The 25,343-nt window shown below is 27.6% G+C and overlaps 1 protein-coding gene across 3 annotated transcripts in view; it reads right to left on the reverse strand.

Moving 5' to 3' along the window:
* Positions 1-726: 726 nt before the first annotated feature.
* Positions 727-25,343, reverse strand: part of LOC127278956 (formin-like protein) — a 48,497-nt gene continuing 23,880 nt past the window's right edge. Inside the window, exons 3-18 of one of the 3 annotated variants that reach the window (XM_051300933.1) lie at positions 18,552-18,638; positions 18,064-18,170; positions 17,849-17,988; positions 13,078-13,256; positions 12,859-12,935; positions 11,067-11,382; positions 10,052-10,168; positions 9,421-9,667; positions 9,072-9,331; positions 8,500-8,767; positions 8,174-8,301; positions 7,646-8,090; positions 7,216-7,490; positions 6,997-7,110; positions 6,006-6,101; positions 1,743-1,888 (exon numbers count right to left, since the gene is read on the reverse strand). In XM_051300933.1, coding sequence (XP_051156890.1) covers positions 6,027-6,101; positions 6,997-7,110; positions 7,216-7,490; positions 7,646-8,090; positions 8,174-8,301; positions 8,500-8,767; positions 9,072-9,331; positions 9,421-9,667; positions 10,052-10,168; positions 11,067-11,382; positions 12,859-12,935; positions 13,078-13,256; positions 17,849-17,988; positions 18,064-18,170; positions 18,552-18,638 — 2,835 coding nt within the window. In that variant the 3' untranslated portion in view covers positions 1,743-1,888; positions 6,006-6,026. Of the gene's footprint in view, positions 1,889-6,005; positions 6,102-6,996; positions 7,111-7,215; positions 7,491-7,645; positions 8,091-8,173; positions 8,302-8,499; positions 8,768-9,071; positions 9,332-9,420; positions 9,668-10,051; positions 10,169-11,066; positions 11,383-12,858; positions 12,936-13,077; positions 13,257-17,848; positions 17,989-18,063; positions 18,171-18,551; positions 18,639-25,343 lie in introns of all 3 variants that reach the window. The other 2 variants (XM_051300932.1, XM_051300931.1) reach the window with 2 other exon arrangements.

Below are 25,343 nucleotides of genomic sequence, written 5' to 3' on the forward strand. Positions count from 1 at the left end.
ATTAGATTATTTTGCAAAGTACAAATTTTCAATAGTATTTTTATTATTCTAGAAAATGCTTACAAAACAATCATATTTGTGTATTACAAAATTTATTAAATCTTACATAATAGATATTATCTTTTGATAAATGAAGTTTCTTTACATACAAAATAAAAGACATGCTTAAGATGTTTTATAAATAACATATCGAAAATACACATTATTTACATATTTGCAGAAAAATAACTGCGTTTGTATCAAAACAAAAGTGTCTCATTTAATTTTGTATTGCTTTGAGGTTTTAAAAATTTATCCAACTAATACACATAAATGTACTTAACTAAAAATTGCATCAATAAATTTAAATATTTTTGTTTGCTTGTTTTTCAAAACAATTTTAATAAACTGAAACACTTTCTATGACTAAGAGTAACTTATGTCATGAGTAACATAAACAAACTATGTATCAATATTTATTTTATCACATTTGTAAATTAACTATTATTAGCGAAAATAATTACATTTTTTCGATCGGTTTTGGTGTTACGATAATATATCTATACAACAGTATTTACAATCAATCTTCTATCATATGTTATGTAAATGCCATACAAAAGTAAAAACGTACTTAAATTTCTTTATCTATTTTCAAGTAAATTAATGAAAAGTGATTTTAAAAATTAATAAAAGTTAATATTTATATCAGCTGTTTGCTTGAAAAAATATTTTTCGAGTTCAAAAAAGTTGTTTAGATGATCAGTAAAGGTATTTTCCATTAAATTATAAAGCATTTCATGTACGGTAATTTTACTTTCGTAAAGATACTGAGAGTGCATCTGAGGCAGCTTTAATCACAAATCGTCACTTTTTAAGCCTATACTTGAAACAAGTATACAAAATAAATTGTCTTTTTTATCCTTTCAATATTTCAAAACTGATAATATTGTGGAATGTCTTCTCTAAGAAAAACAGAACTTGATAAACGTCATATTTTATAAACTATATTACAATCAAGTTATATAATTTCAAAATAGTGCAAAAATTTTCTTTGAAATCGATAAATTTCTCTAAACAATCATTATATAACGGCCAACAAGAAATAAAAGTGAATAATCTTTTATATTCATAAAACTATAAATTAATAATATCAAATATATACGATGAGATTATATTTTAGTGTTCATTTAGCGATTAAATCGTTTGCTACAAAACTTCTTATCAAAATATTTGTGAATTTTTTTTTAAGTTTTGTATAATTATCTTTTTCAATTTAGTAAAACTTATAAAAACCTACACTAACTTTTTTTAGATGAAATGCTTTTGTTACATTATTTTAATTAATTGTCAAATTTTCATCTAAAAATAAAATAACCGTTTATATTTTCTTTAAAACGATATTAGAAAATTATTATTGCTTAATTTTTGTGCTTAACTAATTTCACAATAATTTAAATCTGCGTAATTTTCTCTCTAATTTTTGTAGAGTTGATGAATTCTGGACTAATTACTGTTAGCACCAATAAATTGTCCTTTGTACATTGAGTTCAAAAATATGTATATATATCAAAAAAGCTAAGCTATTTTATCAAAAATCTTTGAAAATTGATTCTTAAGACAGATATAGATTAGAAACTAGATTTTATATCAAGAAATATAAAAAGTAATTTCGCTTCCAATGAAACGAATTTTCGTATTATAATTCTAGCTCTTCGGCAGTGCGAGACAATCGATGATTATCGATTCGTCGACGTTGACTTCGTCTAACGGCGTCGGCACGACGATAAGGTTCAGATCTTAAACCCAGAAGAATGTCCTCCAGAGCTCCATTATATACTTCATCTTGTTGCAAAAGCTTCTTCTCCTGTACCATTTTGGTCTTGCTTTTCAGTTCATTTATAACAGCATCCTAAAGTTACAAAAAAAGTAATACAAATTTAATCATTATTTCAACTAAATGTTTCAAATGAAATAAATATTTTTTTCAAAAAAGGTAAAAAACCACTTTTCAATTAAAGTTTTTTCCAACAGATTAAATTTTATCACAACCAAAATGTTAAAAAGGTGAATGTGACCATAAACAACTTTTTCAATACAAATTAAGTCTGAACGTACGAATATTTGCTTCAAAAGTAAAAAAAATGTTAAATTAGCCAAAAATTGTACGTCTACGTATAAATATAGAATCGTAGTGAACAAAAAGCATAAATTTCCTTTAAATTGTACTTCAGAAAATCTTTATTTCATAAAAAAATTTTAAATAGAAGATCGGAAGAGTCAAATGGATACTCAAAATAAATAAAACTAAAAAAAGGATGATTAAAAAATTAAGTATATCAAATTTTATAAAATAACTATTGTTAATAAGAATTAGTAATAAAAATAGGTGCAAAAATCTAAAGAATAGAAGATTTTGTCAAATAAATTTAGTTTTTCAAAAAGTTAAGATAAGGTATTATAACAATTTGAAAAAAATTAATAAAAAGTAGTTTTTCTATTTAGAACATTTTTATTAAAATTTAAAAACAATAAAAATGGAAAATTCCCTGTAAAGAAAGAAGTATTAAAAAATTCGCCTTTCCGCATTGAAAGTGACAACATTTCAATGTGCAATGTGTAGCATGCATGAATACATAATTTTGAGAATTTTAATGCAACAGAATTTTTAAGTTGTCAAAACATAGAAACGACATTATGGCGGGCTCATTAATTTTACTGACAATTAGAGGAAAATGTGAAATGTCAAATACAAGTTTAATGTGCCAGATCGTAGGTTTCAATCTGCGCATGCGTGGTGAGATGTATATTATTTTCAACTACATGAATTGTTATAAGCTTTAGTATCAAAACATGTCAAATTATAAAATATGAGTCTAATAATAATAAATAATTAAGAGGACGACAATAATAAGGGAATTATTAACAAATTTCCATAAATAATAATAATGTGAGAATGATGTACACAGTATGAAATTTTGAGTCAGTAAAAATTTTAAAACAAACTAAGTAAATAGACATATTGTGGGTTAAGTTTGTCTTTAACACTAAAGATTTTTGACCTCAACATAAGAAATTTAATTTCGTATTTTTGAAGAAAATACCTAATTCTTAACATTTTACAGTTAAACACTATTAAAACAGAACATGCACGTACAATCACGATCTATTAATAATTTGATTTTTAATTTCTCATATTGCTTAGTTATAATTAATTAATAAAATATAAATTTATTAACCTCTTGAATGTGAGGTGTACTTTCTATAAGGTGGGCTCTCACTATGAGATACGCCTATATACACGTGCTTACAAAAAAATTAAAAAAACATAAAATAACAGATATATGTACATCACACTGACGTTATTTAAGGTATTTTGAACGCTAAATCCGAATTTGAGGTCAAAAATTAAAAATTCGAAAACCCAAATCCAATACGTCTTCTCAAAAGTGACCTATTTTGAAATTCACTTGAAACTCGTCACTGGGGTTGTTTTTGGGGTTACTACTTACGAATATGAAGTCAGTTTTATTTGAAACTTGTTACTCAGGGGTTTTTGGGGTCGCTGAATACAAATCTGATGTTAGTTTTTCAAAATTCAAAATGGTGGATCCAATATGGCGTATAGGAAAATTAAAAAACAATACAATTTACTAATATCAGATTCGTAATCAGCGACCTTGAAACTCCCGAGTAACGTGTTTCAAGCAAATTCGTCGAATTTAGAAAAATATGTCCACCATATTGAATCCGCCATTTTACATTTAAAATACACGACGTTATATGACTCTTGGCGCATAATAATGTTTGCCAATAAAAAAAACACGCGCGCGCTCGTTATCGTATAAATGAATGTAACATTTATAAAAAAAATTCATACCTTCAAACGTGTGTGATAATTTTTTTTTAATTCAATAATTTAGCAATCAAGTTTTTAATACCTATAAAATATTTAATACAAGTCTTTGAGTCACGATGTTTATATAAAAAAAAGTAATTTAAACACGATGGCAAAAGATGAAATTTTCTGAACAAAATTCTGCTGACAACTCAAATTTCAACAAATTTACATTATAGCACGGAATATTTCATTAACATTGCTGATATTTTGCTAATATTGCAACAGTCTTTATACGTTACTTTGTGTCAATTACTTTATTCTGAACGTAGAAATTTTTGAATTACTATTTATTTATAACAGAAGGTCCTAAAATCCAAGTATATAGATCGTACTAAAATGTTAGAATTTTCAATTTGCAGAATTTCATTATCTCGAATTACAGACTGTTTAAATTTAATAAAATATAAAATAGTCATTTAAAAGATTTTTCATTTTAATGAAAACAAGGAGGGGGTCCTTTATGTTTATTTCATAAACATTTTGCTTCCTTATTGTGAGAAGCAAACAATTTGCTTCCTCGTGGAGGAAGCTATGAATTTCTCTAATTCAATTATTTTATTTATTAACTTGAATTTTAAAAAAACACAAAATTTTTTAGCTAAAACATGAATTTTTGTTTTTTCAATTATTATTAATTTTTAAAATTTTAATAAAATCTATACTTTATATATACCAACCAATTCGTTTCAATGCAGGGAATAAAATTATTTCATATATAAACATGAATTTAAATAAACACAACATTTTTTAGCTAAAATGTGAATTTTTGACTTTTTAACTTTCATTAATTCTTTAAATTTCAATCAAATCTATACTTTATATATACCAATCGATTCGTCTTGATGTAAGGAAGACGATTATATTATATATTACCTTAAATGTGTCCAATTAAAAAAAATTTTTTGGAAAAAAGACGAAATAATTTTTTTTTTGGGGTATTTTTAAAAATCCTCTCCTCATTTTTGAGAGATTAATGTGATAAATAAGCCTACCAAATTTTATCCAAATCCATTAAAACCTGTTAAAGATATCGTGTTCACAAAAACGATTCACACACACACACACACATACATCCGGATAATTGCTCAGGGTCTCATATAACATGTTTCTCTATATAGAGGAAAATTTGTTTTCACCATGTTTAAAAATATTACAAACGAAAGGACTACAAAGCTTCCTCCACGAGGAAGCAAAATATTAAAAAATATACTATTATAGTCGAATTTTTATTTCGACGCCTCCCGTTCATATAATGCTTATTGAAACTGCAATGCAATATAAGTCTTATTCAATTTTTCGTGCAATATAAGTCTTATTCAAATTTTTGTGCCATATAAGTCTTATTGAAAGTTCAGTGCTATATAATTCTTATTCAATACAATTATTGTATTGCACGGAAACTTGAATAAGAATTATATAGCACTGAACTTTCAATAAGACTTATATGGAACAAAAATTTGAATAAGACTTATATTGCATTGCAGTTTCAATAAGCATTATATGAACGGGAGGCGTCGTTTTGACAGAATTCTTAAAACGCCGAATTTTCATTTTATAGAACTTACAATTTTGTTGCCTGAATTTGCGCCTACATTTTTCTGACAGATATTTTCCGGACAAATGATAGTTCTATAAAATAAAAATTCTACATTTTAAGAATTCTGTCAAATGCAAATTCGAACAAATGAAAAATCAACTAGAAAATAATTTTTTTTAATATTCTTTCTCTGAAATAAAAATTCTTTTAAATGACTATTCTGTCTAACGAAAATTCGAGCAATTAATAATTCTCTTAAATTCAAATTATATTAAATAAATAAAAAATCTGTAAAATAAAAATTAATTTAAATAACAATTTTTAAATATGTAATGATATTGACACAAAGAAACATAAATTTAGACGCAATATAACATGTTATCTGGGTGTAGCACAAGGCATTTTCAAAATTGCACAAAATATATCTTGTGAGGGCACTTTTATATTAGAATCCTTAAAATTTCACATGGATATTCTAATAATAGAAATTTTGTGAATAATTTTGCGTATCTTTCACTCTAATTTAATTTTTATGCAGACGAATGGAGCAAAAAGATTTTTTTTGATAGCAGGAAGTGAGGACAGACTTACATGTGAACTGTTTCTAATTTTTTACGTTCTGAGCTCCAGTTCATTAAGGTGCCGATGTAACAGAGTCTTGTTCGAGTTACAGCAAAATTTCGGTGGCTTTTAAATCCAAATCAAATATGTAACAAATAAGAAGTGTGTAAATGAAACATTAATTTTTTTTTCAAAACATCATAGAACTAAAGACAAACAATAAACGACAATGATAAATGACACACCTTCTTTTTTAAAAACACATGCTATTTTTCAACATGCAAATCAAAAGCAGATGGTTAATGAATGTTAAGTTAAATAATATTTCGGTTAGAGGTAGACTCAGGTGAAATTTCAACCCATCGAAATTTTATTTTATTCAAGGATTCCAATTGGATTTCAAACAATTTTTCTACATTATGAACATGCACGATAAATGAGAAATTTCTTACTTTTATTGCGGTAGGGAAATATCCCGATTAACAATAATGGGTTGAAAGAAAACTATACTAGTACGCAGACGTGACAAAACGAATAAGTGGAAAAAGTTTTTTCTGTTCGATTATGTAAAATACCTATAAACTAGCTTCGATTTCTAGATTGCACTACTTTTTATGTTTATTTCATGAAAATTCAATAATTTTTCTAAGTAGGACAGTAAGACTCAAAGCAAAGTAGCGTTTTTAAACCTTCGCTATTATTTTGATAACAAATAAAAAAAAGATCATAAACCTTAATATTGAAATCTACCTATCAAAAATCTAAATGAATGACGGAAATTCAATATAATTGAAATACGTTTTAGATTAAATTAAAAGTGTTAAATAGTTTAAAACTTTGAGAACAGTTCTAACATTTCCCAATAAGTAATATTTTACGTAGATAAATTTTTAATATTTAAATTATTTTATTCAGACCCATAATTTGACGAGAAACTATTACAACGTTAAGCATGCAAGATGCATTGACACACAAAAATTGTTATCATATAATAAGTAGAAAAAAATGTAATTGTCAATACCTGTTGCTTCTTTTGGTTTAGTTTATTTCTCTTAATAACTTCTTCTGATGTGTTTAGTGCTTCGGCAGCAGCTAATTCCAATCTTCGACGTTGTTCATTTTCTTGATCTGCAGTCTGTAGAACAAATTTATTACAAAATTAGCATTATATGACTGGACTTAAAGTAGTTAAAATATAACAATAAAAAAAAAGAAAACTTTAAGAGATTATGGCCAGCACCTTAAAAGCTCTTGCGAATCTGACAAGAAGCGAGAAGAAAGTGTTAGCATCCGCTTGTCTTGGACTTTCACCAAAAAATTCAATGCATTCTCTAAAAGCATCTCCTGCCGTTCGAGAATCAGCTTTCATTCTTCGTAATTTTTCTTCAGAATTATTCAAAAAATCACGCAACACTGTATTGTGTTTTTCTTTCCCACGAAGCTCAAATTCCTTACGAACAAGATCCATACCTTTCTCCAACTCATGAACGTCTGTTGTGATGTTCTCGAGGGAAACTGTGAATTTATAAATATTTCCTCATCATTACATTAGTAATTTCAAGTAAAAATAATAATTAGTTTTATACTTTAATGATTTTGGAAAAAATTCTATTGAAAAAAACAAAAACAACTTGAATTTATATTAAAATTTTCAAATTATAATACACTACCCGTTGCAGCTTTGTCAATGTACATCAATTCCGATTCGAAATTGATGAGTTCAGGGAATTTTAATCGTATTGTTGCTACGATGTAGTGCAAAAGGCACATTCTTTTATCTGTTGATTTGGTATCCAATAAAGTATCCAAACTTTGCAACTTAAATCCATAAGCAGGACCACGTTTACTACTATTCAAATAATTTCCAAAGGCAAGAATTATTTCTAAAACTGCTCTCAATTTCTTCGAGCTTTTCACTGAACTTGAGGCAGATATCACAGCATGAATTTGTGGCGTAATGAGATGCAAATTGTCAAAAAAGTTACCGATATAATTCATTATCGATAATTTCGATGATATCCTTTCAACTTTGCCTAATTGCATCAAGAATTTATCTTCCTCCGTCAGAAGATTTACATTTTTTTTATTTATTATATATTCTCGGTAAACTTTAATCTGCAAAAAAATATATATACGTATATTCAAGTATTTTTAATTATAAAAATTTTCAACTGTAAACTCCATATAGATTTGCTTACTTCTTGATCAGTTGGAACCATTCGTTGAAGTAATTCGACATTTTCTAACGAAAGTACTTTTAAATCAAGAGCGTTTACTGCCATAATAACTTTGTCAACAGGCATTTCCAATTTTCTTCTTGATATTGCTAGAAAAATTAAAATATTTTTTAATTAAACAATATCAATTTATTTATCAACAATTTCAATATTAATTTTAGATACATTTTTCATAAAATAACATTTTTTTTTACAAAAGACGAAAAATTATTGAATCTTGTTCAACAAGTCCTGACAATTTCCGATACTTTAGAACAATATTACATTATTAAAAATTTTAGTTTTACCAATATTTCGTAATCTTGTGTGTTCCAAAAGAGTAATATTCTCGGGCTTTTTAAATCTTTTACTTGGAAAACTTTGAAGTCCATCAAATTCACTGTTTCCATTGGTGATGTGTCCGACCATTCCAAGTTTAAAACGTTCTTCAAAGTCGGAGAAATCAATAAAATTATGAAGTCGTTCGTCATCTAATTCGTTGAAAATTGTGCCTCGGACTTGATTAGGCTTAAGTGCAACCCAATTTAATGTTGGAAGTTTATATTTCGTTTGTACCTAACAAAAAAAATGTCAAATTAGATAAAATTTTGAAAAAAAATTAATATAATATTAACTTTATTGTAATTAAAGGACGTATTTCTGCTGAAATATTGCTCTTTAAAGAGTATAAATGTACATTACAAATGTAATTTTTCCTTTTATTTTAATAAAATTTGTAGTTTCAGTTGTTTTTCTTTGATCAAATTTCTTTGGCTCGTACTCATTATTATTGAAAAGTATTGAAGAGTCAAAGAAATATTTTACAAATCGCTTAAATGTCCTAAAATGAAAAGAAAAGAAAAGAAAAAGTTTTTCTTACCTTTCGCTTTATAGTCATAGCTCCATCGGGTGCTTGCATCATTCCTGCAGGTGGCGGTGGAATTGGAACTGGTGGCGGTCCTCTGTTGTCTTTCAAGAAAGGTGTAGCAGGAGGTGGAGGTGGACAAGGAGGCGGTGGTGGTGGAGGAGGTGGAGCTGGAGTTGGACTTTGCACTGGAGAAGTCTTTGATGTTATTGTCAATGTTAATTCATTTTCGGTTGTTGGAGAATTAGTTGGACTTCCATTTCGAAGACAAGTAACTACAATGAACAAAATTAAAATAACATTTTCCATATGAATGAATAATGGTCATTAAAATTATTCTAAATGTTGAATCTAATCCACTTACTTTCACCAGAAGTTCCTTTAGTGAGAGTTCCTGTTAGTGATTCTAGTTCCATAATTTTATTTTCTAAAACACTTTGTCTACGAGCAGAGTCTTGTTTTTGACGTTTCAAAGCAGTGAGCTCGTCCTCAACTAATCTACGTGCTTCCAATGCATCAGCATATTCAACCTTTGTAGCGCCTAATTCGGTTTCTAATTCTGCTAATTTCGTTAGAGACTCCCTTTCTAATTCGGTCATCCTATCGTGTGCCTACGTATAATAAAGTACATATTAGAAATCGCGATTTATCGAATCTTAATTAATAATTAATAGGATAAAAATTTAATTCTCATCATCTTCGTTTTTAACAAAAACGCGTTCCCTTCATCTTATAACGAATTTTTTTTAAAGTCGTATATATCAATATCAATTCCAATGTCTGTGGTAAAAATAAATAAAGCTCTAGTAATAAATATTGCTAAACTCATTCCTTTTTCTTCAATTCAGAAAAATTAAGTTTCATCTGTGACTTGTCCACACATTTTTTAAGGAGGATTAATAAATTTTTATTTCTCATAAATTGTGTATTGCTGAAAGTTTTTTTAAAGGGTTGTAATAATATTTTATCTTCAAAACCAAAAGTGCAAAACTCACGTGACCAAGTTCATCTTCCAATTCAGCTACTTTTTCTAAAGCTGCAGTCTTCGTTTCACTGTCCTCCATTAGAGCAGCTACATCAAACACATTATCTAGATAAGCCGAAATTTGAACCTGTATATAAAAATATTAATCTGAATTAAAATAATTTTTTATTCGTCAACTTAACACTCAAATTCTACTTAATCATTCAGTTTTAATAAAAACTAACCATAACAAACGCGCGTGTTATTTTTATTTTTTGTAAACATGATTCTAAGCATTATAAAGGAGGAGGATCAATAAGGCCGATTTTTGGGACCAACGGAGATTAATGGCCAGTTGATTCACCTCCAGTTAAAAACTACGGATAAGTTTATCTATCGGATAAATAATAATCATAATAATAAATCTAACAGGTTCTATTAAGATTTTTTTAGTAACGTATCAGTTTCATTTAGATTAAAACTGAATGAAAAAGATACGAATCTGGAAAAGATATTATTGAAAAATGTCCAAATGAAGTGATAGAAAATATTTTTAAAAGAGGGAAACAAAAATTACTGAAATTACAACTAGGAGAATTTACTATTGTGCTAAATACTATTTTCGAATGGATTCTGTATAAAAATATTGGGGAAGCAAATAGTCATGGTAAGCGATAAATCACAAATCTACGATTTCGCGTTTGTACCTTTCGAATGAAAATCTAAACAAATTCACTAAATATGCTGTAACTTGGTCACTTGTAGTTAACGAACCTGAATTATTTATTGTTTTAATAAAGACGTGTGCCAAAGACCAACTTGATTAAACTTGTAACATCGACATTTTTAAGTAAAGATTGTTGATTTTTATTATATAGATTATCTATCTTATTGTTCGGTGAATTTAAATTCAGATCTATGTTTATCCTGTTTAACATGTTTAATTAAAATTCAATGATATTTTTTGGCAAAAATAATAAAACATGCATTATTTGATGGGTTTTGAAATTAGATTTTTGAAATTTATAAATACAAAATATATTTACCTGCAAATCTTCGCTCTCTGTATGCCTTAGTTTATCAAGGTATTCATCAAGTCCGAGTTTTGTAAACTCGTATTGCAAGTGCACCCTGAAATTCATATCATCTACAGAATGTACAACAATGTTTATAAATTGCATACATGCAACCATAAATTCAATATGGAAACTGTCATATTGAGTAAAATACGCCATTAATGTCGTAAATCTTCGCCTTTCCGAACACACTTCCTTGAAATTATCAAAAGCGAATAAAATAATTTCGTGTCCTCCTTTTACTAAACAGATCGCTGCCAGTAGTTCCAATACTAAGGCTTTTGTTCTAAAACACAAGAAAAAGTAAACTAATTTCTTAATTCCATAATAACTGATCATAGACAATTAATTAAATCAGTCAAACTTTGAGTAGTTCTCCTAGAGCCATTGACCAATTCCACTTATTTTAACACGTTCGAATCAAATACATGAGATACACAAATTAATTAGTGATTGGCGATATTTTAGTAAAATGATTGGCTGCCATAAAAATAAACTAAATTTTCAAGGAATCGAAAAAACGTTCCATAATAGGGACACGCGCAGTGGTTACAAATGCCAAAAACGTGGCCAAAAATCGAAAAAGCAATTAAATCATTCTGAAAATCATTACTCAGGGGTTTGTGGGATCGCTGAGTACAAATCCGATGTTAGTTTTTCAAAATTCAAAATGTCGGATTTCAAATTCGCCTATTACGAATTTTAATGAGATATTTCAGTAAAATCTGATTCTTAGTGTTTTCATTAATTTTCCCGGGAAATGGAAATTTCAAGGACAAAAATTCCAGTAATTTCCAGGACCTTTTTTTAGGATTCCAGGACCAGTAACAGCAACATTCTTTCATTTTATTCTAATATAAAATTCAATCATCAGGTAAATACAGACTAAATCATACTAAAGTTGTTTAATTCTTTGGACAATTTACCGTCGTCCAGTACTTTTCCAATGTTTTTTTTTTAAATCAAAATTTACGTTTTTTCAATCTTCTTTTCAAAATTCTTTTGAAAAAATGTGACTTTTTACTAAATAAGTGTCCTCAATTCTCCACTTATCCAAGGTGGAAATATTTTTTAAGTAGGTACTCAATAAGTGAAGAGATGCAAAATAGTCAAAACATTTCTGTTTTTGCATATTCTTACAAAGAATTGTAGTTATTAGTAAGAAGAAGAATTGTTAGTAAATATTATTCTAATTTTCAGCTGATTTAAAATGAGAAAGTAAAATTGGTCACTGGCTCCCCAACTAATTAGGCATAAGTAAAAGAAAAAAATGGTTTTAAAAACAATAAAAAATACTTTAGAAATAGTTAGATTCGAAAAAATTATTTGTTCAACTTGGTTACCTTTAAAGAAATTAACACATTTTTCTATTTATGTATTCGTAAAAAGTGATGAACTTGAAAAAAATTCTATAAAATTAAAAATAAGTATTTCATTACAATGACTGAATCAATTGTAAGAAAAATTAATGCATTTCTTTCTCAGTGTATTATTTTCCGCTTACTTATAAAGTGTTTAAAACTATTATTTTTTAAAACAGAAATAAAATTTAAAAAAATTAAAATCTACTTCTGAAGCATTTTTAAAATTTTTTCACGTTTTAAAATGTTGGTTTTCAATGAAGTGACCTTTCTCTGATATTAATAAATAACGAGAAAAATAATTATTAGAAATTTCAAATATACACATAAAGTCTTATGTAATTTAAATTGAGTAAGAGAATCTCCTTTAAAAGTCTAAAAATTAAATTTTTTATTAGTACCTTAAACTTTTATGCATAAGACTTAGAGCTATGCAGTTAATAGCCTCTCGATGTTGTATCACCATATTGAATCCGTACTAAAAGTAAAATCATAAAAAATGAGAATTTTGTCTGAAACTCTTAATTAAGTGTGTCATTAAAAATATTTCGTGAAAGAAATATATATATATATGTTAAATCATTAATAGATATTCGAAAAATGTTCAAATTTATCCTTACTTTATTATTCATGATGGCACGCATACAGAGTATGCAAACATGAATATCGTCCTTTGCCTCTCCCATATTCAATCGAGCTACGTGCCTCGATCGTCGTTTTACCCCTGGACTATCTTTCAAGTCATGTAGAGGTGGTCTGAGACATCCATTATTTAATGGTGAAGATTCGCCTGTTCCGGCTGAAATATTATATACACACTTAGATGTGGTACGTACATTTTTTTAACGTTTATTTAATATATTAAATTATTTTTAACAATAAACTTCATATATTAAAACTGCGATTTTTCATTAAATAAGTATTAAACAAATTGAAAATTATGTTCATTTCATGAACATTTGCTTCCTCATGAAGAAATCTTGGAAACAATATCATTGAATTCTTTATTATAAGCTTATTCTAAAGCAATTTCAATAAACCTTGAAAATTTTGAATTCAAAAATATATTTCAATGACATTGGCTAAAATCCAATCAAATATATAAAAAATCTTTAGTTCAGTTAACCAAATTTCCCTTATTTCTTCTTAGATATGTACCTTTCATCTTTATGCAAACTTACATTCATTTTATGAATAATTTCTCAAATATATTGAAAGTTGCAGTTATTTTATAAAGTTCTTTTGAAAAAAATTTCTTTGTGAGGAAGCAGAAACTTTATGAAATGAACATAATTTTTCCAACTTGATTAACGAATCCTTTGTAAAATATAAACTTTATATATGCCAATCGCTTTTTTCATTACTAAAAAATAATTATTTAAAGTTTTAAAATAAGATTTTTTAAACAATCCATAAACAGAAAAAATCTGGATTCATTTTTGTTGCTACTCATTTTGAGATGACAAACTTCAAGTTATTCAACTTGAGAGTGCCTTAATTTCAGATTTTTAGGTTGGTATAATTTTTAAACTGATTTACAATTTAAATAATTTTTGCTAATATTTGAATAATTTTAAATAGATTCTTAACGACAGTGCGAATATTTAATATTTTTCAAGTACAAAATATTAATCATTATTTATTTAAATAATAATTAATTTTACCAGTTTTCAAATTTCGCGCCATTTGGTTGGCAGTACCGTTTTTGCTGTTAAAACACATGTTTTCATGTTCATAACCTAAAAATATATTTCTCTTACTTAAAATATTACATGATTACAAGCAATTACCTTTAAAATTAAACAACAAAATGTTTAGTTTGTTATTTTTATCAGAAATGTATTATATTTTTTATGGTTTTTATATAATTACTTGTTATTTGATAATATTTTTAAACTTTTATCTTTTACTTGAAATGAAACTGCCCTGTCTCATTTCGATACTTTTAGCATTACAACTCGAAATGAGACAACCAGTTTCATTTTTGATGCGTCTCAAATTGAGTATGAATTTCGTACTCAATTTGAGACCAGGTTTTTTCTGTGTAATTTTAATTTTTTTTAAATAAAAATATCAACTACTTTATAAATATACTTTTAATAAAATTAAAACTATTGTAAACATAACCTATAACTCGTTTGCTTCTTAGGTCCCTTTTTTCAGAGCGCATCACAAATAAGTGTATAAATTTAAAGGTTTGTGAATATAACATCATGCCAAAGACTTCTCCAGAAGTCAATTAGGATTTTATTAAATTTGTCTCATATTTTGCAGAAATATATTCGTCGGGACATGAACATTAAAAATAATACTAATTGTTTAATTAAACTCAGTAATACTGAAATTTCTCAAGAAATTGATTATATTGTTTCTTTGGTCAGAGTTATATTTCTTCCTAACAAAATTCTAAACAAGATGCTATTACTGCTATTGAAAATCAGGAATGTATAATTTTGAATTTAGAAATTAAATCTCTCACAAAAAATCAAACTGTTGTAAATAAACATCAAACTGAAAAAAATCATTCATTCAACAATTTGATTTTTTAAAAAAAAGAATACATAAATCATTTTTAAAATTAAAAAAAAAATTTATCCAGCAATTGTCAAACATAAATTTTGTGAAATAATTCAATTTTTAACTTCAAAGAAGCATTTATCTGTAAACGTTTTTTCGGCACCTTCCGTCTGTAAACGTGGGTTATTAATGTCCCACTGTGTTTTTAATTTGTTAATGTACTAAAAAAAATTCCAAGAAAATGATGGTACTTTTTACAACCCTAAACTTCTTATATTAATCATAAAAATGCTAAAAAAAATTTATTGTTGCACTTATTTTTTATAAACAAATGGAGAAAATCATTAAAATCAGTTAATGTAAACAAAAATGTCTGAATAAATGTCATGGTTTTTTTAGAAATACATCCTAAAAAAGCCTTAAGAAAAAAAAATTTGATTTTATTTATTTAATAATAAATGCTTAAGTTTGAATAGGTAAAACAGTCCATAAATCATGTATTATGCAATGGTAAAAGCACAATTTATTTTTAAAAAGTTATTAAATTATTATTATTATTTTATCTTATTATATTATCTTAACGCTTTAGCCGCTTATACATGTTTATAAAACTGACTGAAAAAAAATTTTGCATAACTGCGATTCAAGTGCATGCCGTCTGTAAACGTGGGTCAAATCTGTCCCAGCGAAAATATTTAAGTTTATTGTAGCTGCCAATAAAGGACTAGGATCGTCACCTTTGGGCGTTAGTACTCTTTCCTACGTTACTTTTTTTAGGTGAAGACAGCAACAGGTTCTAATTGCTTCTTAAAAAGATATTTAACTAAACAGTTTCAACTGCGACACAAATGACCCACGTTTACAGACGAAGGCTTAAAAACAAATTTTGTGCTGAATTATCTTTGTGTGCTGGATCTGCAGAATACAGCACAAAATTTGCATTTTTGAAAAACTAATAATTTTTCAATATTTCTGAGAAAAAAAATGTTTTTTTGAATTTAAAAATTGAATTATTTTGAAAAATTTTATTTTTTTATATATATTTCAACTGCTTCTTTTTGTGCTGGACTAACAGAATTCAACAAAAAATTTGTTTTTGAAACACAATATAATTTTTGAATATTTATGGCTTAAAAATCATTTTTTGATTTTAAATCTGAATTATTTTGAATGTAATATATTATTAACCCCTTCGCAGTCGAGGCCAAAATCTCATAAGTGGGCCCAAAATGTCAGTAAATTTTTGAATGACCAAAATTTGTGCAAATGTGTATACTATGGTGTTTAAGGTCGCTGATTACGATTCCAAAGTCAGATTTTAAAAATTCAAAATGGCGGAGCCAATGTGGCAGATAATTTTCTAAAAATTTAAAAATTAATTAAAATTACTTAAAATCTGTTACTCAGGGGTTTTGAACGTCACTGTTTACGACATTCAAGTCAGATTTTGAAAATTCAAAATAGCATAGTATGGGTGTGATTATTATTGTATCCATTTTGAATTTTGAAATTTTGTAATTCTGACATCAAATTCGGAATCAGCGACCCCAAAAACCCCTGAGTAACGAATTTCAAGCGAATATGGTCAATTTCCAAAATTTTTGGTCGCCATATTGGATCCGCCATTTTGAATTTTGTAAATCTGACATCAAATTCGGAAGCAGCGACCCCAAAAACCCCCGAGTAACAAATTTTAGACCAATTCCGTCTTATTATTGGGCTCAAAATTTATGTGCGTGTATACACGTCATCGACACCCAAGGAGTTAAAGATTGGAAAAAATGTTGTAAGAATTTCTTTTTGTTCTGGTCTTGCCCAATTGTTTGTTTTTAGTTAAATAGAAGTGGCATGTTTGAGCTTCAAAATGTTTTTTTTTCTGAAATTTGAGTCTTAATTATTATTTTTTAACAAAATTTTTTGCAGCACAAATTGACACAAAATTACTTTTTTGAAATAACAAAATGGCGTTTCTAACTTCTTACAAATGATATGCTATATGGACCCGGCGTAGCTGATTAGAGGTAATTTTTAATTTAATCATTGTTAATCAGGACCAAACTGTTAAGAAAACTTTAAACGCGTTTTTCTCAAAACTACATTTGAAAAATCGGTGGGCACTCTAGCTGCTACAAATGTCAATCGATCCTTTTAGTTTTTTTTATTTTGTTTGTGATATAATTATCTAGCGAAATACGTACGGATTTTTCGAAATATTAATATTTAAATTTTCTAGACAACTTTAAGTAACGAAATTTAGGCAAAAATAAGCACTTTTTCCTTAAAATCGATGCCATTTTGCGAAAAATGCATTTTTTTTAGACGGATACGTATTTCGCTAGATTCTGAGCTGCAAAAACTAATACTTTTTTTTATCTAGCTCAAATCTGGACTGAGTTATAGCGCCCACCGCACGGCGATATATTTTTGAAGCACTTCGCCATATTATCTGTCAGACCGACATTTTTGAAAAAAAAAATATATTATTTTTTGTTGAAATGTGAGTAAATTTATATTTGAATGTTTCGCGCCATGTTTTTATTCTTTTAATATTGATCACGTGATTTACATTGCGTGCGCGGTATGCGCAATACATGTAGAAAAAAATGAACGTCTCAAGAAAAAGTAATCCACGAAAATGTGATGGTCAGATTTAATTATATCTTTTATTATGTTTTATGTTAATTCAATTAAATAAATGTGTTAAATAATTAAATTAGTTTTTCTCTTTGCTACCCGAAATACCAACATTTTTTTTGCAGTTCAAGAGTAGTATAATACTCTACTGTATTTTAATTTTCTATTCTTCAATAAAAATTGTTGAAAAAGCGTATTTTTTTGTCGGGTCAAAGTGGTGTAACCCCTTAAAATACTTACATGATTGCAATCTTTCTTCAGATTCATGTCTCTCTTCAAGAAGTCGTTGTTCATGTCGCATCATGAGTAACCTAAAGCTAAGGTAATCTATCAATGCGTCAAGACCTTGATTTTCTTCGTCTAAAAATTCCCGTACCCATCTATAAAATTAATTTTTTTTTAGAAATTATAAATTAGACATTCCCGTAAAATAAATATTCAATGAATTGTCTTACTCTATGTGATTTGTGCGCAATGATATTTCTAAATCTCGAAGAACTTGCGTTGATGTTGATTCGCCAACAATTTTTCTCTTCTGAAAGAATGTAAGGAAACGATACGACTGTGTAATGATTAGTAACCATTTCTCTCACAGAAAGAAATACTTGAAAAAAAAACGAAAATATTTCCTCTCTACATTAACAGCATGTGATTATTAGGTCACGTGATCACCACAATGTTCAATTTAGTCCTTCTTCATCATATTTTGTTTAGATTTCTCCACAAAATTTCAGCTCAGACTATTCAATATTTTATACAAGAAATACGGTCGAAAAATTAACATTGCAGCATTAAACATAAAAAAACATTAACCTAATAGTCACATGCTGTTAATGCTAAAATTGTTTTATTCATTACTAATAATTTTGTTGTTTTCTCAATTACAAGAGTCGACTTGAAAAATTAAAATCAATAAATATAATCAAAATAAACATGTACTTACTCGATGGCTTCTAGATGCTTTCGGATCTAAATACGTTCGGAGTTTTGTCAAATAATGTGATGGTGGATCCTTGGCTTGAACTCTTTCCTGTTGGCAAAAAAATTTCAAATTTTTATATAATCAACTTTGTAATTTGTATTGTATTCAGTTTCAAATTAAATTTTTAGTTTGGATGAGATATATAAATGAAGAAAAAACAAAAAATGATAGCAGTGGTGTGTAAAAAAGCCACTTGCATTGCTCTAGTAAAAGTTACATAACTTTGTCCTTTCATAGGATACGAAGATTATCCGACCAGGATTTTGAAGTTGAAGAACTAAACTTTCAGAACTAATTGAAATTTCGAAAAAAACTTTAATATCGATTTTACATATTAAAAAGAAAAAAAAGTTGCTCTTTCACCTCGTTATACTCTATGCGATTAAATTTATTTGTTTTAACAAATGTCCCATCAGTCAGTAATTAAAAGTTCTAGGATTTATTTTATACTTTGCTAAATTGTAGTCCTACATGAATGTATCAAATCCCTAAAATATTATAACTCCCGTCAACCGGGGCTATTTCGGTACATAAGGGTCTATTATGGTATAAGCTAATTTTTATTTTGTAAAATATTCATTTCGAAATATTAAAATTTGACACCTAGCTGTAATTCATAATTCATTATAATTCATAATCTAAAAAAAATTCAATAATTATAATAAAATTCCTACACTGAGAGACCTTTTGCACCGCATCAGAACTACGTGTGTGACTGCAGCGCCACTATAGGTTTTGGTGCGCTGCATTCTAAATTTTGTATCGTGACTGCCCAAAAATGAAAATGAACCTTTCGGCCGTCAATTTTTTGGACAGCTACGCTCCAAAAATTGTACGGCTGCAGACCAAAAACGTAGTTTTATAGCTGACCGCTAGAATGCTCCGCAGCCGTCTGTCGAAAGTCTGTTACGGTGCAAAAGGTCTCTCAGTGTATAACAAAAAAATTACGATTTTTGTACCATAATAGTCCCGGTTGGCGGTCGTTTAAAACAAATTTGTAGCAAGTAGTGAGGGTTGAATTTTTAATGTTATAGGTTCTATCTGTTTATAAATCATCATTGTATTTCAAGCGAATTGTTTCTTCGCTACGTTAAAAATAATTTTTTTTTTTGAATTTTTCTTAAAAGTAATATATCAATGTGACATACATTTTTGACGTAGTAAGTATACGTAAATGTCATTATTTATATATTTAAAATTTGGTACAATAGTTTTCTAAATTATTTTTCCAAAAAATTAAAATGGTCCACAGTAAACACTGCTCTATTGTTTCCTACTCTCCCCTACACATGCGATGCTTCGCGAGGAAAGGGACCTTAGAGGCAAAAAATTTCAGATTATGTTTGTCATTTTTCTGTTAAAAATACAAAAAGATGTTTATGTCATTCATTAGATCCAAAATATTCAATGGAATCTAATTTTGATTTTACATAATTAAAAATGAACGTTTAATCAAGCAAAAACTATTACTAAACATAACCTAAAATTTTTTGCCTTTAAGGTCCCTTTTTTTAGTATTATAGTCAATACGACAGTATTGCGTGTTTATTAAAAAAAATTATGGGAACTATTAGCGAACAATTTTAGAAACAAATTTATTGATAATTAAGTCAATTTTTGAAAATGTAGAACGTCAAAATTATTCAAAATAATGTTGCGAACGGAACTAAAAAGCATATGAGATATAAAAATATGGCCAAGTGTAAAAGCCATATATACACTTATGAACTGCCTGTAATTTTAGAAACATATTTTAACGTACAAAATAAAAAAAAAGTGCATAGGAAATTTTTTACAGAAACATTTGTGATTCTTGCTAAAGGCGCGGTTCGTTGAATCACTGGCCTCAATTTAAAGAAGTGAAGGAGACGGAGAAAAGAAAAAGGATGCTGTGAATTTTTTGTAATTCGTTGTATATGTATCGTATAATAATATGGCTTGCATTATATCCGTCTTGTATTATTCGTATGCAAAACAATTGACTCGTAAAGCTATATATATATATATATATATACTTTTTTGTATAGAATCATAAGGAAAATAATGAAATATTTTTTGAATGATGTGATGCCCTATTGTTACATAGAAAAAGTCTTAACTCATTTTTATATCATTTAAACATTTTTATTTTTCTTAGTTTATAGTAATTTATTTATATTAGTGATATTTCTTCAAAATAAATTATTACACTATTATAACGCGTTTATTTAAAAACAATTCTAGTGTTAACTCATTAACTTAGTTTTCATAAATTCAAAATGACGGATCCAATGTGGCGGTTTTTGCTTGTAATGTTATAAAAAATGTTTGCGCACTGAGAAAAAAAATTTAGTGTTTGCAACAAAATTGTTTGGTTAGGCAATTTTGGTTCTTGTAACCAAATTTTGGTTGCTGAAACAAAGTCGTAGAGTTATCTCAACCAAACATTTGGTTAGGCCAACAAAATTATTTAGTTGAACATTTTTAAATTCCAACCAAAATTTGGTTACAACAAAATAATTTGGTTAACACAACAAAATAGTTTGGTCTGAAAAACCAAATGATTGTTTGTTGTCCTAACCAAAATTTGGTTGCGACAACCAAATAATTTGATTCGCTCTCAGCTTATAGTTTAAGAGAACAGTTAGTTTAAATTTCTCACAAGGATGGGTAGTCCAGTTGTCAGAACTCCCAACTTTCAGTGTTAAAACAGAGGTTCGATCCTAGGCGGAGATGAGAGTTTTTAAAGTCCACAAAAATTTCAATTGGATAAATATAAATTCAATGTTAAATTGATAATAAATAAATAATGAAATAAATAAAAAAGATAAAAAGAAAAGAAACAAGGTAGAATAAAATTTTTAATTTTACAAAAAAAACTTTGTTTGATCAACCAAACATTTTTGTTATGCCAACAAAAAACACTCAACCAAATTTTTTGGTTGACTCAAACAAATAGTTTGCTTGCTTAAATACCAACAAAATTTTTTTGTTGGCCCAACCAAATTTTCGTTGCTCTGAATAAACATTTTTCTCAGTGCGACTAGCGACATTTATCCTGTGCATGTGTACTTATGCTAATAGTGATTCATGGAATCAATTAACTTTTTTACATACCTATGCATTTATAAAATGTTAAAAAAAATTAATATATCTGTTTGCATTAATATGTGAAATAGATATTCAATTTTCATATCCCCCATATTGGATCCGCCATTTTGAATTTTTAAAAACTGACATCAAATTTTTATTCAGCGACCCAAAAACCCCCGAGTAACGAGTTTTAAGTGAATTCAGTGAAAAGATAAATTTGTGACTGTAAAGATTAAAACCGTAAAAAATTTTTGTTTTCAGGGTGGCGTTACTAAAACAATAACAAAAAATGAAATAATTTTCAGTTATTTCAAAAATAATCTTAAAATGAATTTATTATTTTTAGCTATTTTTAACTGACATGCCTTGCTAGCGACACTAAATTTTTATACTCAAATTAATAATAAATTTAGTTTATTATTGAATAATTCAAATTGTACATAAAATATAACCATTAAAATATTAAATTTCCAAAAACGTACTGCAATTTTAATTATTTTCGTCTAACTCTTGTAACTTGGGGATTCGTAGTTAAAAATATTAAATCAATCATTTTTTTAACAATTATAATACCTCATAATTTGATAAGAATGTAATCATTTTTTTTATTTTCAAATGAAATACAACTTTTTCAGAAAGGTAAATATTGGATTGAACACGGAGAAACTTTTTCGACTAATATTAAGTATATTCGATTATCTATTTTCTAAAAGACTTTAAGAATCTAGGGATTTTTTTCATAACATGATAATAATTTGAAGTTGAAAAGGAAAATATGATAAATGGACTTTATTTTTAACAACCTCATGTGTCAAGATTTAATATCGTTGTTAGAAATAGTCTTATTGTTTTAAGAAAAATATGAAATGTCAATTATTAGTAGTGAACTTACGTAAAAGAAGTACCCTTTGTTTCACTTATAGATATTAATAATAGTGAATAAGGCTCTCTATTATATGAGATATTGATATTCTCTATTGAAATGATAATAATTATGTCACATACTTAAAATTTTCGCAATTTAATTTGGAACAAAAATTCTTAACTGAACATACTAATTCTTACAGAATTAGTCGAACTTAGCCGAGTCCTGTACCCGAATGATTTTCGTAACTGGACTGCTAAAACGTTAATGCTGTTGTGGTTATTGTGTTGCTGTTTGTACAGTTGACTGTAATTTACACAATTTTTGTAAGAGGGAAGAGACAAGGGTAAATCGTTCAATAATAATTGTTAAGAAAAAAGAAACACACAACAATTCACATTAAATTAAGTTTATTACATAACTCTAAAATAAAACCATATACACTGTGAAAAATTAAATTACGCACTGAAAAAAAATTCTAGTTAGAATAACCAGAATTCTAGTTAGAATAACCAGAATTCTGGTTAGGGTATGTTTAACATTTTGATTCTGGTTAGGTTAACCAGAATTCTGGTTATTTTAACGAGAATTCTAGTTAATTCAACTAGAATTCTGGTTAACATAATTAGAAAGTAATGTTAAATATAGCCTAACCAGAATTTTTTTTCAGTGCGAGATTCGTGAATAACATTGAAAATGAGATCCTTTGTAAAGGAAAGAGAGAACCATGAAGTAGTATAAGGAGACCTCACGGCAATGGTAGTAGAGGCAAAAGTCAGCCTACATTTGGGGGAATAGAGTTGTGCTAGTTCTGACAACGTTCAGAGGCAGCGCTTTTGCGGAGAAAATGTAAATTACAGAAACAGTTTTGGCGGTATTATGCTTATTGTGTACTACAGGTGGTTTGTGATTCAAGTGAAAAGTGTTGTGACAAAAAGAAATAAAAGAAAACAGTGCAAATGCCTACAACTTGCATAATAAAAAATTGTGGTTCGGGCAATGGTGAATATAGAAAATCCCAAGTGCATAAAAGTTTTTTTTCACCATGTACGGTATGTTGTCATAATTTTTGACTCAAAATATTTTCATTGGAGTATAAATACAGCTAGGATTTGAAATAATACTCAAATTATGTTTACATCCGTTTAATACAGGTTAATATGTCAGGAGTAAGCAGACGATATTTCAGTACTAAATTTCAACCGCAGAGGCGCAACCTCTGAACGTTGTCAGAAATCGCACAACTCTGTTCCCCCAAATATAGGCTGGCTTTTAAGCCGCGTGAGGTCTCCTTATACTACTTCATGGAGAGAACTCTGGAATATTCGTAAGAAAGCCTTGCAAGTTAGTGGAAAAACTCAGAGGGACTTACAAGGGTGAGAATGATTCGGTCTTACGAATGAGTTAATGCTGTGGAAATTTACCAAGTTATTTTTAATATTGGTTAAAGGTTTTCACGAGCGGGTGAGATTTCACCCGCAATGTTATCTTTTAGTCGAGTGCAGGCAATGCAATAAAAAAAGGGTCGACTTGACTCTGTCCAGCACATGGGTACCCGACTTCTACACATCATAAAATATCGTTTAAGAAAACAAAAAAATCGATTTTTTCGGGTCAAAAGTGTAACTTCCCCTTAAACAAAAATAATTTATAAATTTAAAAATAAGTGCATTATTTAACTTGTAATTCATTCTTAGTCGACGTATCAGCGAATAACGACAGTTTTCAGTAAGTATAATACATTTTTACTCCTCTTATATAAGTCTATATTTTTCAGGTTATGAATATGTTGAGCACGCTGTTGGGTACCGGTTGTAAATATTACTGAAATATAATTTTAATATTTATTTCTATTTATTTTCCTCCTTTTCATTAAGTAATAAAATATTTATTTTGTATTAATTCCTAAAATTAATTATAATATTAATTGCCTCAAATATTGGAAAATGTGTATAGTTTCATTTTACGGTTATAGATACAAATAATACATGTCACATAGATATAATAAAAATGTCTATTTTTTTCAAATAAAATATAATTGCCTCTATTAAATCTATACAATATTTTACTATTACCAATATTTTATCAGGTTTTAAAAAATATGAACGAAATGGATATGTCAATAGAAAATACAATGGCGGTAAGTATTCTTATGCTTATTTTGTAACTAATTATATTTTTAAATTATATTAAATATTGATTTTCTTTAGATTTTAGATGTAAGTGAGCAATCTGTAGAACAAAATACAGCATTATATTATTCGAATCAGGTGACATTATCAGAAGTATCAAAAGGAAAAAAGAAGGAAACTTTTGAAAATGTAAATAACTTTAATTTTTAACTTTTTCAGTAAATTTAAACACATTTGTACGTACTAGTACTAGTAAGATTTTTTATACAATCTTTAATCCCTTTTTTGTTTAGAAGATAACTTTAACAGGTTTTAATGGATTTAGATAAAATTTGGTAGGCTCATTTATCATATTAATTTCTCAAATCTGATCAAAGGATTTTGAAAAATACTCAAAAAAAAAAAATTTTATGGTCATTCTTCCAAAAATTTTTAAATACAAAAATTTAAGGTTATATATAATAAAATCGTATTCCTTACGTTAAGACGAATCTATCGATATATATAAAGTATACATTTGAGGTAAATTTAAAGAATTAATGAAAGTTAAAAAATCAAAAATTCATATCTTGGCAATAAAATTTTGCTTTCTCCATGAGGAAGCAAAATGTTCATGTAATGAACATCTGAATTTACAACTTGTTTCCTAAAATTGTCATTTTTTCTTGAAAAACTTGATAAAAA

The sequence above is a fragment of the Leptopilina boulardi genome, unplaced genomic scaffold (assembly GCF_019393585.1).
Source record: "Leptopilina boulardi isolate dan_hultmark-lab unplaced genomic scaffold, ZJU_Lbou_2.1 LbouV2_213, whole genome shotgun sequence".
In the NCBI taxonomy this organism is placed as follows: domain Eukaryota; kingdom Metazoa; phylum Arthropoda; class Insecta; order Hymenoptera; family Figitidae; genus Leptopilina; species Leptopilina boulardi.